The following is a 13,839-nucleotide window of genomic DNA, read 5'->3' as shown; positions in this document are numbered from 1 at the left end:
ATGGGTGGGGCAAAACCAGGAACCTTTATAGTTGTTCTGGATAGACGAGGGTGGAACTGTGTGTGGCACTTATCTTCGCGTACTGACCAGACTGTGCCTGTATAATGATGAATTGAAGAAAATAACATTGGATAGCTGCGACGATGTTGTCAGCTTTGCACCTTCTCTCTACATTTGTCTCGCCCCTCAGTCCTGTTATTTTATACTAAACAAAAGCTAAAAACCTAACGATTGCTAGTACCCTATGTTTACATACAGTATTAGCAAGATAACTGGGGTAGACTACTATATTAAAGGTTCCACCTTAGTATTCGTGATATTGAACTTTTATTTTCATACATAATCAGTACGACATTCGTAAATTGTTGACGTGAAAATATAATGGAAGAATACTATTTTAACCGGCTATCAAAAAACTATAGCTTGTATAAACCTCGTCTCCCAGCTATGAGCTAAAGTTGACCAAAGCAGTAAGGTTGGATTTAAAGGCAGCTTCCTGACCGCCCCTCTTAGTCTTACGTAATTACGTTGTGCGTGCGGGTGGGGCCTCCAGTGCAACCGCATTGTTGTTGGGAGAGGGAAGCCTTGGGTAGCTGCTGGTCGTCATTAGGAAGCAAACTGTGCAATTTACGAATGGTTATTTTTACTTGTATTTACATACCGATGATAGAACCGAAGTCGGAATCCAGACGGCCGTGGTGGATACATCTACATATCCTTAAGAATTCCAGCTGAAAGCTTGAACGGCGCCCGTTGGATGAGAAGATTGTGCGGAATCACTGCCGCTCCGCAGGCCACATCGCCATTGCTTTCACCAGCGCTGCTGCTGTCTTCAGCAAAAGCTTTGGAACTGCAAGGTATGGGCTAGTTGTTGTGATCTATACGTATATATGTGCTGATCATTCATATATCGATGCTTAGTATCGAATTAATTTGACAATCTGGGTGAAAAAATGCGATTTTTTAAAAATCGACTCGGGTTCTTGTTTTGTTGGACGCCATATTTGTCTTTCCTAGCTTTATTATTGTGAACCGTCCCAGCAACGCAGGCCGCTGGCGATGTTGCTCGTCTCCCCGTTGATCGTGGCCTGGCGGATCAGCACGCACTGCGCGGTGTGCATGTAGATGGCTGCAATGGAGACATCGGCGGAATACACTGTTGATATTAAACTGTAGCTGTGTCACTGTATCCCATTGATTCAAACTATCCCGGCAAAACGTTTGGTGCAGTGACGTCAAACAACTATAGTTTCCCAGCAACATTGACAAACCAACGTTTGAGTTTTCGTAGTTGTTCATGGATTTCGCTGCAAACAAAGGGTTATTATTGTCTCAACGTGCAGCCAGGGTCTAGCTAAGCAATGCTTGATTATCTCCGGAATTTAAAGAGGCGAGCGCAGCTCAGTCTCACTGTCACTTGGGTAGATTGCGTGCTTTATATCTACGCTGCTGCCGCAACTACAGCGGATGACAGTTGGTTATTAAATTGTTAATTTTGCATTCGGTGCATAGTATATTTACCAGTCTGTCTACGAACTGCAAACACCAAAAATGAAGTATTTTGTTTTAGTCCACCGAACAGTGTCCTGAACTACGTCTAGCATTGTAAAATTGATATAAGTGTGTTAAAAGTTAGTGCAAGTTTCAGTGTTGGGTTGCAGTAATATTGGTGCTTCCTCTCATTTCGTGCACGAAATGTAATTCATTCATTTTTGTTCTTGAATCGATCCTTCCGAGGCCACTTTTGTTGTAAAGGTTGTTGTCACCTTAGTTGGTGCCGGCATGGTGTTATTTTCCCATTGTCTTCGCCAGCATCCAGGGTTGTGCATGGTGGAGGAAGAAGGGAGCTGACCCGAGCGTTTCATTTATATGTGCTCATAACTTAACATAACTTATTTCAGTCTGTATTCCTGTCACCTGTTGTTTCGTTGCTCTGTGGATTACCAAAATACAACTTCACTGATTGTCCCGAAAGGAAATGTAAGCTTACTTACATAGGTTTGTCAGTTCAGACAAGCATATATGCATTATATGTATGTTTGAAGGAGGCATTTGTGATAATTCCACTCACAAACATGAACGCAGCATCCAACCATTTTTTGCCTGTGGTAGAATAAATAGAGCTCTAGAGTAATTCAGATGGCGAGATCCACTATACAGCAGTTTTGATTGGCTCAAAGACATCTGACCTGTTGTGCAGTGAGTGATTTGAAGCATATGTATGCTTGAAAATGTTCTATTTTATTCCTGGCCTCTTAGAGAAAATCTGAAATGTAATTGTTAGAAAAGCTTAATTAGAATTGCTTTGTTATGATTAAACTCATACTAGATTATTGTGTTGGCTTGTAAGAAATATGTACCGTCACTTGGATTTCCTGACTGAAATGGATTGCAAGTGAATGAATCTCAAGCCCCTTACACTGTAAGATTAGCTTGAAAGTGAGGAAATGGAAAGTGAAACTAAGACAGGATGCTGTTCTTTGGTCTAAGCTGTGATGGGGCATCCGTGTCTGCTGCAGGTTTTCGAGGCGTTCAGGATGAAGAGAAAAACGCGAAACCATCGAGCGCCGACGCCGCAGCGCCCGTCCTCTCCCATCCGGCCCTCGCCCAACCGGGAGACGCTGACGTACGCCCAGGCGCAGCGCATGGTGGAGCTGGAGATCGACGGGCGCGTGCACCGCATCAGCGTCTTCGACAAGCTGGAGGTCATCTCAGATGACGACCCCACGGCCCAGGAGATCATGGAGTGCAACAGCAATAAGGAGAACAGCGAGAAGCCGCAGCAGGTCCTGGTCCGGTCCACCAGGCTGAAGAACAGCCAGCAGAAGAAGAACGCGGCGCTGAACGCCACCGCGCAGAGCGCCCAGGCGCCGACCAACACGCTCCCTGAACCCAAATTCCGCACGGTGGAGTACAACCTGCCTGCAGTGCCCCGGCGACCCTCCGCCTACTTCACCTACGTGGAGAAGACCCCCGAGGAGCTGGACGAGGAGGTAGAGTACGACATGGACGAGGAGGACTACGCCTGGCTGGAGCTGGTCAACGAGAAGCGGAGAAGCGAGGGCTTCAGCCAGGTCTCCCAGAACGTCTTCGAGTTCCTCATGGACCGCTTCGAGAAGGAGTCCTTCTTCGAGAGCCTGGGCCAGGCCGACCCCCAGTCGCTCATCGACGAGGACGCCGTCTGCTGCATCTGCATGGACGGCGAGTGCCACAACAGCAACGCCATCCTCTTCTGCGACATGTGCAACCTGGCCGTGCACCAGGAGTGCTACGGCGTGCCCTACATCCCCGAGGGCCAGTGGCTGTGCAGGCACTGCCTCCAGGCCCCCTCCCAGCCCGTGGACTGCGTGCTCTGCCCCAACCGGGGCGGGGCCCTCAAGAAGACCGACGACGACCGCTGGGGCCACGTGGTCTGCGCCCTGTGGGTGCCCGAGGTGGGCTTCTCCAACACGGTCTTCATCGAGCCCATTGACGGCATGCAGAACATCCCGCCGGCGCGCTGGAAGCTAACGTGCTACCTGTGCAAGGAGAAGGGCGTGGGCGCCTGCATCCAGTGCCACCGCGCCAACTGCTACACCGCCTTCCACGTCAGCTGCGCCCAGAAGGCCGGGCTCTACATGAAGATGGAGCCCGTCAAGGAGGTGACGGACGACGGCACGCCCACCTTCTCGGTGAAGAAGACGGCCTACTGCGGCGCGCACACCCCCGCCGGCTGCGTCCGGAGGCCCCTCACCATCTACGAAGAAGCCAAAGCCAACAACAGACTCTGCCAGAACGGGGACAGGAACAGCGGCAGGAGCCGGTTAAAAGGCAGACAGAAGAAGAAGAGTAAGAAGAAGGCCGTCTCCGAGCCCCCGGCTGTGGTCCCAGCAGTATCCATGCCGAATATACCTCCCCAAAGGTACGTTTTGCCAGGTCGGCCAGTGGGACGAGGTTAGATTTATAGAACACAAACCTATTGCTTTTGTTTGGCTTTACTGTCCATGTGCCTGCAAATGTCAGTTCTCCTGACAAAACCATTCCTTTTTTTAATTAATTTTTTTAACCTTGTAACAGGTTGTTTTTTTTTATCAACAGTTGCTCTGAATGTATCATTTTAAACTGTGATGGAGTTATAACAGGGAAACTGTCATATGTTTTTTCTGGGGTGGGTGTGGTCAATTTTTTCCAGACACCAGTCCACTAATGAGCAACTGTAACACTTGAATTTCTGTGGATTTAGCGTAGTGTACTCTTGCCACTTTTTCAGTAAGTGTGCTTTTTAAAATACATTTTTATAGAAAGCAAAGGCCTAGATAGAATCATTGTGTCTCCCATTTGGTATAGTCTCTTGCTGGCATTCATTATTATATTTATGCTAGTTTGATGCATGTATTTTTTTATTGAATTGATTGATAGACTGTCTGTCCCGTGTGCATATTGAACCTGTGGTGGTCCCAGCCTGACTATTTCCTGTGCCCAAACTCACCGTGTAACTAATGAAATAAAAATGTGATGTTTCGCAGTGCAGAAATTTTTTACCTGTTCAAAATAACCTGAGCTATGTTCTGATTTTTCGGCTGAATTATTATGATTGAAGGAGGGGGTAAATTTACTTGGACGGAGCATTAACGTTAAGATTAACATGATCATAACATCATAGTTCAGTCCATCATTGTGACATTCACAGATTTAGCAATGTTTAAGCTTTAAAAAAAGCTTACGTTTTTGAAGGGTGTTCAGTGTAGAATGAGCAGAAGGATACGCAAATGGCATCACTTGAGGAATCCTCGAGTCTGGGGTCAGGCGGTGAGTTTGGGCGCACGGGCACAGTTACGCTAGCTGCAGCTTTTATGACGGACCATAAGCCTCCGCAAAACTCAAACGAACAACGTTCATTTCTTTAGGCTAAACACCATCCTCAGTCAGGTGTCTGTCCAGAAGAAGAAAGTGTTCATCGAGCGGGCCCTGAGCTACTGGTCGCTGAAAAGGCAGTCGAGGAACGGCGTACCGCTGATCCGACGACTGCAGTCCAGCCTCCAGTCCCAGAAAACCACGCAGCCGGTCAGTTCAAACGCAGCGTCTGTACGTCTCCCAGGGTTACTGTGCACTTTAACTCGAATGCTCTCATGATAGTCACCTGTTACTGACCGGGATGATAATGCATTCCTAAACTGTGCCTTATTAATTTGAGTGTATTTGCGATTACGAATGTTTTATCATGGTGTAAAATGTATTGGCGTGAATGGGGATTCTTTAACATTGGTCCGAACAGGCCGCAGTTCAGCAGGTATGTAGACTCATTATTCTGATCTGCGCAGTGGTAATTGAAGAGTTTACTCAAAGGTTTGGACACAGGGCTCTTAGCACACCAGAGGGCAGTGAGAATTGGAAACTGTCCTCTTCCCCTGGAAGCAGTGGAAATAAATGCGTTTAATCTGTTTCCTTTCTGCTTCGTTCCTTAGAAGGAGAATGAGGAGGAGAGGCGGGCGCTTAAGGAGCAGCTGAAGGAGTGGCACCGCCTGCGCCATGACCTGGAGCGCGCCCGTTTGTTACTGGAGCTGATCCGCAAGAGGGAGAAGCTCAAGAGGGAGGAGGTACTGCTACGGCCTCGATGTCACACGCAGGGTTTCCCCACAGGAAAGCGGTTAGCGGAGGCAAAGCTTCGGAGGATAAGCAGCGGTAGAGCGAAGTGGTGAGCTGTGGTATTCACAAGACACAGCCTGCACCCTACCTGTGAATGCATGACGACAAGGTGTCAGTTTCGCTAAATGGCTCCACCGTGCCCTTTTTCCCCTTCCATGGAGATCTGAGTGTGAGCTTTTATTGATTCTTCTCTGATGTTTGCGGAGGTGCTTGTGAATTCAGCAGAGGTGCAGCACCTCCGCTGTTAATACCTGGGGGGTACCCTGCGTAGCCATGCTCCACTTTGGGCGCTCACACGAGAGGAAGGAGAATGCCACACTTCCGAAATCATAATCATTTGACCAAATACGAAAACAATAGCGAGAGGAGGCTGCCATGCCACAAATCGCAGCCACGCCCAGTTCTCTGAATATGAAAACCAGAGAGCTGCATCCACGTTCACACCAGCGCAAACAACACAGATGGGCTGTTTTCACAATAGTTTTCTTTCACGCTGTGGTTTCAGTTCATTGGCTTGTGAGAAACCACAACTGACATTGCTGCAAGTTTGTGTGCACAAGCTGTGAACCTGACCTGTGCTTTGTCTTGTATAGATGAAGCTGCAGCAGTCTGTTCTGGAGGTACAGCTCACCCCATTGACCATTCTGCTCCAGTCCGTCTTGGACCAGCTCCAGGAGAAGGACCAGTCCAAGATATTTTCCCAGCCCGTTAGCCTCAAAGAGGTGAGGCTCATCCATACCAAAGTGTTCCAGCCTGCAGTGGAGAAGATGGGAAAGAACGGAAGCCGATACCGATAGTATATTTATGCTGTACGGTACTAGACACAATCTTCACAATGATACCTTTGTAATTTGCCCTGTGTTCATGTACGTTTGCATATTGTTGTCTTAAAGGTTCCAGATTACTTGGACCACATCAAGGTGCCAATGGATTTTTCCACCATGAGGAAGCGCGTTGAGGCTCACGGGTACAGGAACCTGGACGAATTTGAGGCTGACTTCAACCTCATAGTGGCCAACTGCATGAAGTACAACGCCAAGGACACCATCTTCTACCGCGCGGCCGTGCGCCTGCGGGACCAGGGCGGGGCCCTGCTCAGGAAGGCCCGCCGCCACGCGGAGGTCACCGGGTTCGACTTCGACAGCGGGATGCACCTGCCCGAACCCCCGAAGCTCGAGCCTCCGCCCGCCTTCTCCTGGGAGGATGGTGAGCAAGACCAGCCTGATATTGGCTTAAACTTGACTGCGATGAAGCCACGTAAAAGCAATGCGTTTCAAAAAGCCCTGTAAAGCAGTTTTAAAACCGCAGTTAGAGTGGGCCGGTGACTCCCACCCACAGGAAGCACCTAGTCACCAAGATCCCATTCAGTGACAGAGCTTCATATGACCCCTCTTTCAATGAACTGCTTTTTTAAGAAACATGCTCCATTTAGAGTTCTGCAGAAAATGAGGCCAAGCTAGTGTAGAGGAAATATGAGTTTTCCTCAGAGGCAGTGGAAGGCCTTACTGTTGCACGTTGAAGCCTTGTGTATGTCATTAGCCAGCAAGGGATGGGGAGTTCACAACAGCGGGCCACAGCTGGTCTTATACCTTCGGGTGCAGGGTGAGTTTAAGTCACCCTACACCCAATGCGATTAGGCGAGTTGTATCTGTGGGTATAGAGTTGCAGGGTTCCTCAAGTTAAGGCTACTTTCGGTTGTCACAATGACTCACATGAACTAGGTCTACCAGTTGCAAACAGCAATAGTGCTAGAGGCTCCAGTGGTTATTCCAAAAAGGATTTTATGTTTATTTTTTAATAATGAATAAGAGGTTCTGCTCTTTCCCACAGTGGATCACTTACTAAACCCGGCCAACCGGGCACACATGCCTCCTGAGGAGCAGCTGAGGGAGCTGCTGGAGAAGCTTGACCAGACGTGTAGCATGAAGACCAGCCCTTCGCGTAGCAAGCGCCTCAAGCTTCTGAAGAAGGAGATCAGCAGCGTGCGAGCAGAGATGAGCCTGCGGAATGTTCCGGGGTCCCGTCTGGAGGAGAGGGAGTCCAGACCGGAGGAGGTGGAGCCCGCTGGACCGGGCACAGAGGATGATGGTATGCAAGCAAACACTCTATAGGGGGCAGGTAGCTCCAGGGTGTTATAACCACCTAGTTGGCCCTACCACTTTTCCTCTGTAGAGGTAGTACCAGTCCAGCTCATTATATCCCTTTTCATTTGTATAACTGGAATCAGCCTTGTTCATTGTACCAGATTCCCATTGTAGAGCTTGGGCTAAGCTGGTTCATTATACCCCTTTACTGCTATAGAACTGGACCCAGCCTTGTTCGGTATACCAGTTTCACACTTGGTATTTCTTTTTTTTTTTTGTAACCTGCATTTCCTAGAATGTTTTCCTCACTGTGTTACAGGAGATAAGTCTCTGCCACCGAAGCTGGAGCCTTCTGACTCATTGCCTCCTCCGATGAACGCAGACAGCCACTCAGAACCGCCTACACTCAAACCCATCCACCCCAGCCCCGACAGCAAGTGCCACAAGCGCGTCAAGTTCGACGGCGGGAAACGCGGGGCGCCGGGATCCAAGGAGACGCTGAACGGACACGCCTCCGAGTGCCCGCCGCTGCCCGACGGCGACGTCAGCGTGGTCGCCACGTCGACGCTGTCCGAGCCGTCCGGGCCCGTCAACCGGCGCACGTCGGTGCTCTTCCGCAAGTCCAAGAGCGCCAGCCCCCAGAAGCCCAGCAGGGAGCCCGACCCCCAGGCCCCCTGCCCCCAGCTGGGCACCAAAACCTTCCTGTCCGTGGTGATCCCGCGGCTGGAGACGCTCCTGCAGCCCAGGAAGCGGTCCCGGAGCGCCAGCGGGGACAGCGAGGGGGACGAGTCGTCCCCCAGCAAGCGCTTCGATGCAGGTAGCCCTCGCGCGGCTTCGCCACTACGCTCTTCCTCCGCGGCGTCCGTCGTAGTAGCTAAACAATACTAAATTAATAGAGCACCGTATCTCAATATTATCTATTAAGTGAGGTACTCCAACTTTTATGTTACTTTATCTGCCCCTGGTTGTTAGTTAATTTTTTTGTTGCTCACCTGTATATTGTTTGTTGCATTGTCTTGCCACAGTTTCACTGGGTTTTTTTCCATTGTTGTAAAAATAATCACTGGTTTACAAATTCTGGTCTAATTTAAATAGAGGAGAACATATAGTGCATTTTTATGTCATTACCGTTTATGCCTGTTGTAATTTAGTTTGTGTTTTTGCCCTTGTATGTGCACTTGCCGTGTGTATAATGTGTGATCTTACTTTCTCCTGACGCTGTTCTCTCGCGTCTCCAGGACTGTCTAACGGCTTTGTCGTCGAGCAGGAGAAAGAGCTCAGTCCCAGCAGGCAGCTGGAGCCTCGCCGGAGGTGCGCCTCGGAGTCCAGCATCTCCTCCAGCGGCAGCCTGCTGTGTAGCACCAGGTACGAGCTGCTCTGGCAGGCTGTCCTCTGATTTCACACACTGTCCTCCGATTTCACACGTCCTCTGATTTCAGACTGTCCTCTGATTTCACACTGTCCTCCAATTTCACATGTTGTCCTCTGATTTCATATGCTGTCCTCCGATTTCATATGCTGTCCTCTGATTTCACACACTGTCCTCCGATTTCACATGCTGTCCTCTGATTTCACACTGTCCTTCTGATTTCGCACGCTGTTCTGATTTCCCCAGTTGTCCTCTGTTTGAGCAGATATATTGTCCATTATGTTATTACTGGTTGACTGTTTTATACATGTACGCACTCCTACTCAATCACGTGCTGTTTCGCAGGCTTGCACCATGCCTACACTCTCACACATCGTCCCACGCGTTCACACACGGTCTTGCATATTGCATATTACCGTCTTGCTCAAGTCTCACAGCACCCACTAATATTAGCACCGCTCACCGTCACAGACTCCAGGCCCTTTTGTTGCGGCGTGTTTTCCAGTGAGGGGAGGAGCTGTGTGCTCAGTAATGGGGGTCACATCCATGGGCGGATTCAGGACTCATTGTGCTCTGGTCTCCGCTAGCAGTTTCAGTCTTCCAAAGTGCGGGAAGGGGAAGCCCGCGCTGGTGAGGAGAAACACGGTGGACGACAAGACCCAGCTGATCGCCTGCATCGAAAACGGAAACTTCGCCAAAGCAGCCAGGATCGCAGCTGGTACGTGGGCCGATTTCCCTCCCCCTACACGCACAGCACCGCGTATGTTCAGGAGGCGCGACTGCATGCATGCCACGTGTTCGTCTTTAGCAGTGTGCCTGTTTGAATACCTAATGAAAGGTACGGCAAGCTGAAGTATGACACTTTGTGCAGTTGTAGGAACATCGGCTGCATAATATCTTCCCCACAGTCTGTAGTCTTCAGACATTGTGCAGTGATAGTGGCTTTCGCTCAGAGAGCTTGAAGATCAATACACACAATCAGAATTTCTTTTACTCATTTATTTTTAATTACGTCATTTAGCTTCTGTGTTTACCTCCCATTGTTATTATTTACTGATTAGATGGCCCTTATTCTCTGCTTGTTTTGATCTGTCTAATTCATGTGTCAGTGTATATTCATTGTTCATCGATTAGGCTGACGAACCTGATGTGTGGTAATGTTGCTCTGTCACTATAAGCATGGCTTTTGGAGGTATTTTGCTCTGTATTTGCAGTGAACCCCTCATAACTTGATTGTCGTTATTCCCGCTTCCATAGAAGTTGGCAACAGCAATATATGGATGCCTGCTAGTGCTGCGACTGTTGTTCTGGAACCTCTAAAACTAGTTTGGGCAAAATGTAGCGGATACCCCTCCTACCCTGCCTTGGTGAGTGTGAGTGTGTGTACGCACGCGAGCGACTGACCGTCTCTCCCCCTCCTTCTCATGCCCTTCGCCTGCCCCCCGCGCCCCGCCCTTCACACGCCACATGCTCGTGCATGCCCCTGCCCCTGCGCCTGCACATGCGCAAAAAAAAACCACACGTACGCAGGCGGGCGCAAATGGACGCGCATACACGCTCGCTTCCATACACACATCGCTGTGTTCACGAAAATACACAACATGGGTTTAATACTCCTGCCAGTCTGGGAAGTGTGTCTTCGGTAATGTGTTTGCTGAGATGCACAAACTCCTGTTGCAGAGCAAATCAGTCAAATTCTCTTTTCGAAGTAAGTGGACCTAACCCGGTTTCTCTAGTGCAATGCAAGTAATATTGTGTGGATACTTGAGAATAGCAGTATGAGAGAAGAGGGAGAAAGGACTTCTATTCAGTCCCAGTTTAAGTCCCTAACAGTCATGTGATGCTGTTGTTTGTTGAGTGGCCTTTGTAGTTTATTTTAAACCATTTCACAAGCTTTTAAAATTTTGCATCATACCGTCAGTCTGTTCTTGGAATTACCATTTCAGACCTGTCCATGAGACTTTCTAGTCTGGCCCCATTAATATTTACCCATGGGCCATTGCTTTATGTTATTTATTTTTTAATTTTTTTAAATTTATGGTATACACCCCAGTAGAGCACACACTGTATTCAGCGAGCTCTGTTTAAGATTGTTTTGCGGTGATAACAGAACAACACAAGTATTCATTATCCAGGTCTTTTCAGGATCTTTAGGTGTTTTGAGACTTATGGACGGTGCATCCAGTCAATGCATTTTCACTGCATCCTCCCCCTTTTTGGGATGTTCACAAAGAGTTCCACTGACGTCACCTTTGGATACTGTGAATCTGTGCATGAAGCACTATTACATGTTCCCTTTCAGGTTTGTGCATGAAAACACTATTCAGTATTCAATTTCAAATTTGAATACTTAATAGTAAACATCACATTTCCTCCTCTAGATGGCAGCATTCGTTCATAAATTATCACATGGTTGCCAACTTTTCCTATGCTTGAGAGGTCGTTGTGGAAGCTTCTGCATGCTTGTGTTTGGAGCTGGTAACCAGTATTCATGTGAGCTCGCTTTGTGATACTCTGTACAGATAACTGTACTGCAACACTGCATCAGCAGGCCCGTCTGTTCCCACCCGGGAGCGTGTGTGTGTGTGTGTGTGTGTGTGTGTGTGTGTGTGTGCGCGCGCATGCTTGAGGGAGCGTGTGTACGTGCGCTTGCATGTCATCGAGCTTGCATGTCCTTGGATGGGGTTGTTAACGGGAGCATCAGAACCCATACCTACGCGTTTCTCTCCCCGGGGGCAGATAATAGACCCCAAGATGCCCCGGGTGGGCTGTCAGCACAACGGCGTCTCGATCCCGATGCCCCCGCTGGACGTGCTCAGGATCGGAGAGCAGATGCAGTACAAGTCCGGAGAGAAACTCTTCCTCGTCCTCTTCTTCGACAACAAACGCAGTTGGTGAGAAACGTTCAGTTTTTGCTTATACGTAGTTAAGTGCACTGCGCCCGTTTGGGTACCCCATCTTTTCTGAGTCACTGCGGTAGCGCTAATGTTTTATTTCTCGTAAATACTCCTGACTTGAGGAGGTATATCGGGAGTAGGTATATCTAGCGTGTTTGCACCGTGAGTCCCCTGGGAAACAGCGTATAATTAAGTGAGAAAGTATACGAGGCGTTTAGTGTCTGTCGATTACCCGACATTAGTGTTTATGGCCTAGTGTCCGTGATGATGTGCGTCTGGGTTTTTAACCATAATGACCGTTTAAGGAAATATCCTTTCCAGACCGCTTCAGTAGGCGTTTGGAGCGGTTCTTAAACTTCCACACCCTTTTTTTCGTGTACGCAGGCAGTGGCTTCCTAAATCCAAAATGGTCCCGCTGGGGATCGACAAGACCATCGACAAGATCAAGATGATGGAGGGCCGCACCTCCAGCATCCGGAAGGCCGTGCAGACGGCCTTCAACCGAGCCATGAACCACCTCAGCCGCGTCCAGGACCAGCCCGCCAGCGACCTGAGCGACGTGGACTGAGCCTCGGGCCCGTGCCAGCCTCGCCCAACCTCCGGGGGTGGGGAGGGCGGGGCGGGGTGCGGCGGGGTGGGGGCAGGGCCCCCCTACTCGCCTTCCAATTCACCAGACGCCTCAATCTGTATTGCCCAGCAACACCCCCCTAACCACCCCCCCACCCGCCACTCCCCCACCCTCTCAGCCTTGCTGGCCTGATGGCTGCTACTTGATGAATGTGTTTCTCCGTGACTGCTACCACAGCACCACTGGACTGCACACAGACCTCTGCACTCCGTACAACATTTCGCCCCACGTTCACTCCATTTCCCGCCACTTATAATACCTGTGTATTTAATGAACTGTGTAAATACCTGTACATTTCCCGACACTAACTTATTGTGTAGATTTTTTTTTTTTTTTTTTTTTTTAAAGAATTGGTACTGTATATTGCTTGGTATTTATACTTAAAAGTGGTTCATGTTAGCACTATCATGCGGTCTTTGCTGGTGCTACGGACACTAGGAAGTCCTGGTTATAAACAAGACCCGTGTAGGGCTTAAACAAACTGTTTCGAAAGTATTTCAGCAACTCCTTTTCATTTGTTTCTGCTTTTCTTAAGTTATTGAAGTTTATTTGCTTAAACTTCCTCACTCTGCATCTTTATTTTTGTACAAGAATATTTTCAAGAATTTTAGTATGTTTTGTTTGTACATATTTATATAAATCTATATATCTGTATACTTCAGATGCTTACACGGGGAAATCTTTAGTAGCTATGGGAAACCGAAAGTGCATCATTCTCACGAAACCAAAAATACAAGCTGCCCAGATTTTTCCTACTTTTTATTTTTACTTTGTCTGGTGTGAATGGTATTAGTCAGACTTAAAAAAAAAAAAAACATTTTTAATCAGTGGTTTTAATTTCATTATTATGTTACAGGGACCTTTATTATAACTGTAGGAGGGTGAGTCTGTTTTTATTTATTGTAAAGAAAAAAATATTTGCATTACTTTATATACAGAGAAATGTAAAGGATTAAGTGATGGCAGGTTATTGTGGACCTATTTTTGTTTTGCAAAATATGACTGTTTTTCGTGTAATTTTGATGGTTGATCAATAGAATTTGTGATTGTTATTTTAGTAGGATCCTGGGTAGCAATAGATAGGTTTTGAAAACATTTTTGTATGGTATGTTCTGTACATAGACCATTGTTAGGTGGTTACTGGGATCACCCCAATAGGGTTTTTATTTTTGTTTTTATTTTATTTTTTAATAAATACACTGAAAATACAGAAAAGGAGTAGTATTTTGGATAATC

General features: G+C 48.0%; 1 protein-coding gene across 3 annotated transcripts; it reads left to right on the top strand.

The window, feature by feature from the left end:
• The first annotated feature begins 87 nt into the window (after positions 1-87).
• On the top strand, positions 88-13,818 carry LOC135258971 (bromodomain-containing protein 1-like). Of its 3 annotated transcripts, none has more exons than XM_064342728.1 (13): positions 93-857; positions 2,520-3,901; positions 4,887-5,043; positions 5,445-5,576; positions 6,219-6,347; positions 6,519-6,831; positions 7,456-7,713; positions 8,029-8,526; positions 8,948-9,074; positions 9,669-9,796; positions 10,336-10,445; positions 11,818-11,972; positions 12,360-13,818. In XM_064342728.1, exons 2-13 carry the CDS (start codon positions 2,538-2,540, stop codon positions 12,541-12,543), a joined length of 3,555 nt encoding a protein of 1,184 aa, XP_064198798.1. In that variant the 5' UTR covers positions 93-857; positions 2,520-2,537; the 3' UTR covers positions 12,544-13,818. The 3 variants fall into 3 exon arrangements, with proteins under 3 accessions (XP_064198799.1, XP_064198798.1, XP_064198797.1); XM_064342727.1 differs by having other exon boundaries at positions 9,666-9,796; XM_064342729.1 differs by lacking the exon at positions 10,336-10,445 and having other exon boundaries at positions 88-857; positions 9,666-9,796; positions 12,360-12,511.
• The last annotated feature ends 21 nt before the right edge of the window (positions 13,819-13,839 follow it).

The sequence above is a fragment of the Anguilla rostrata genome, chromosome 7 (genome assembly GCF_018555375.3).
Source record: "Anguilla rostrata isolate EN2019 chromosome 7, ASM1855537v3, whole genome shotgun sequence".
NCBI lineage: Eukaryota > Metazoa > Chordata > Actinopteri > Anguilliformes > Anguillidae > Anguilla > Anguilla rostrata.
The sequence above is the reverse complement of the archived record's forward strand: the minus strand, read 5'-3'. Positions and strand labels throughout refer to the sequence as shown.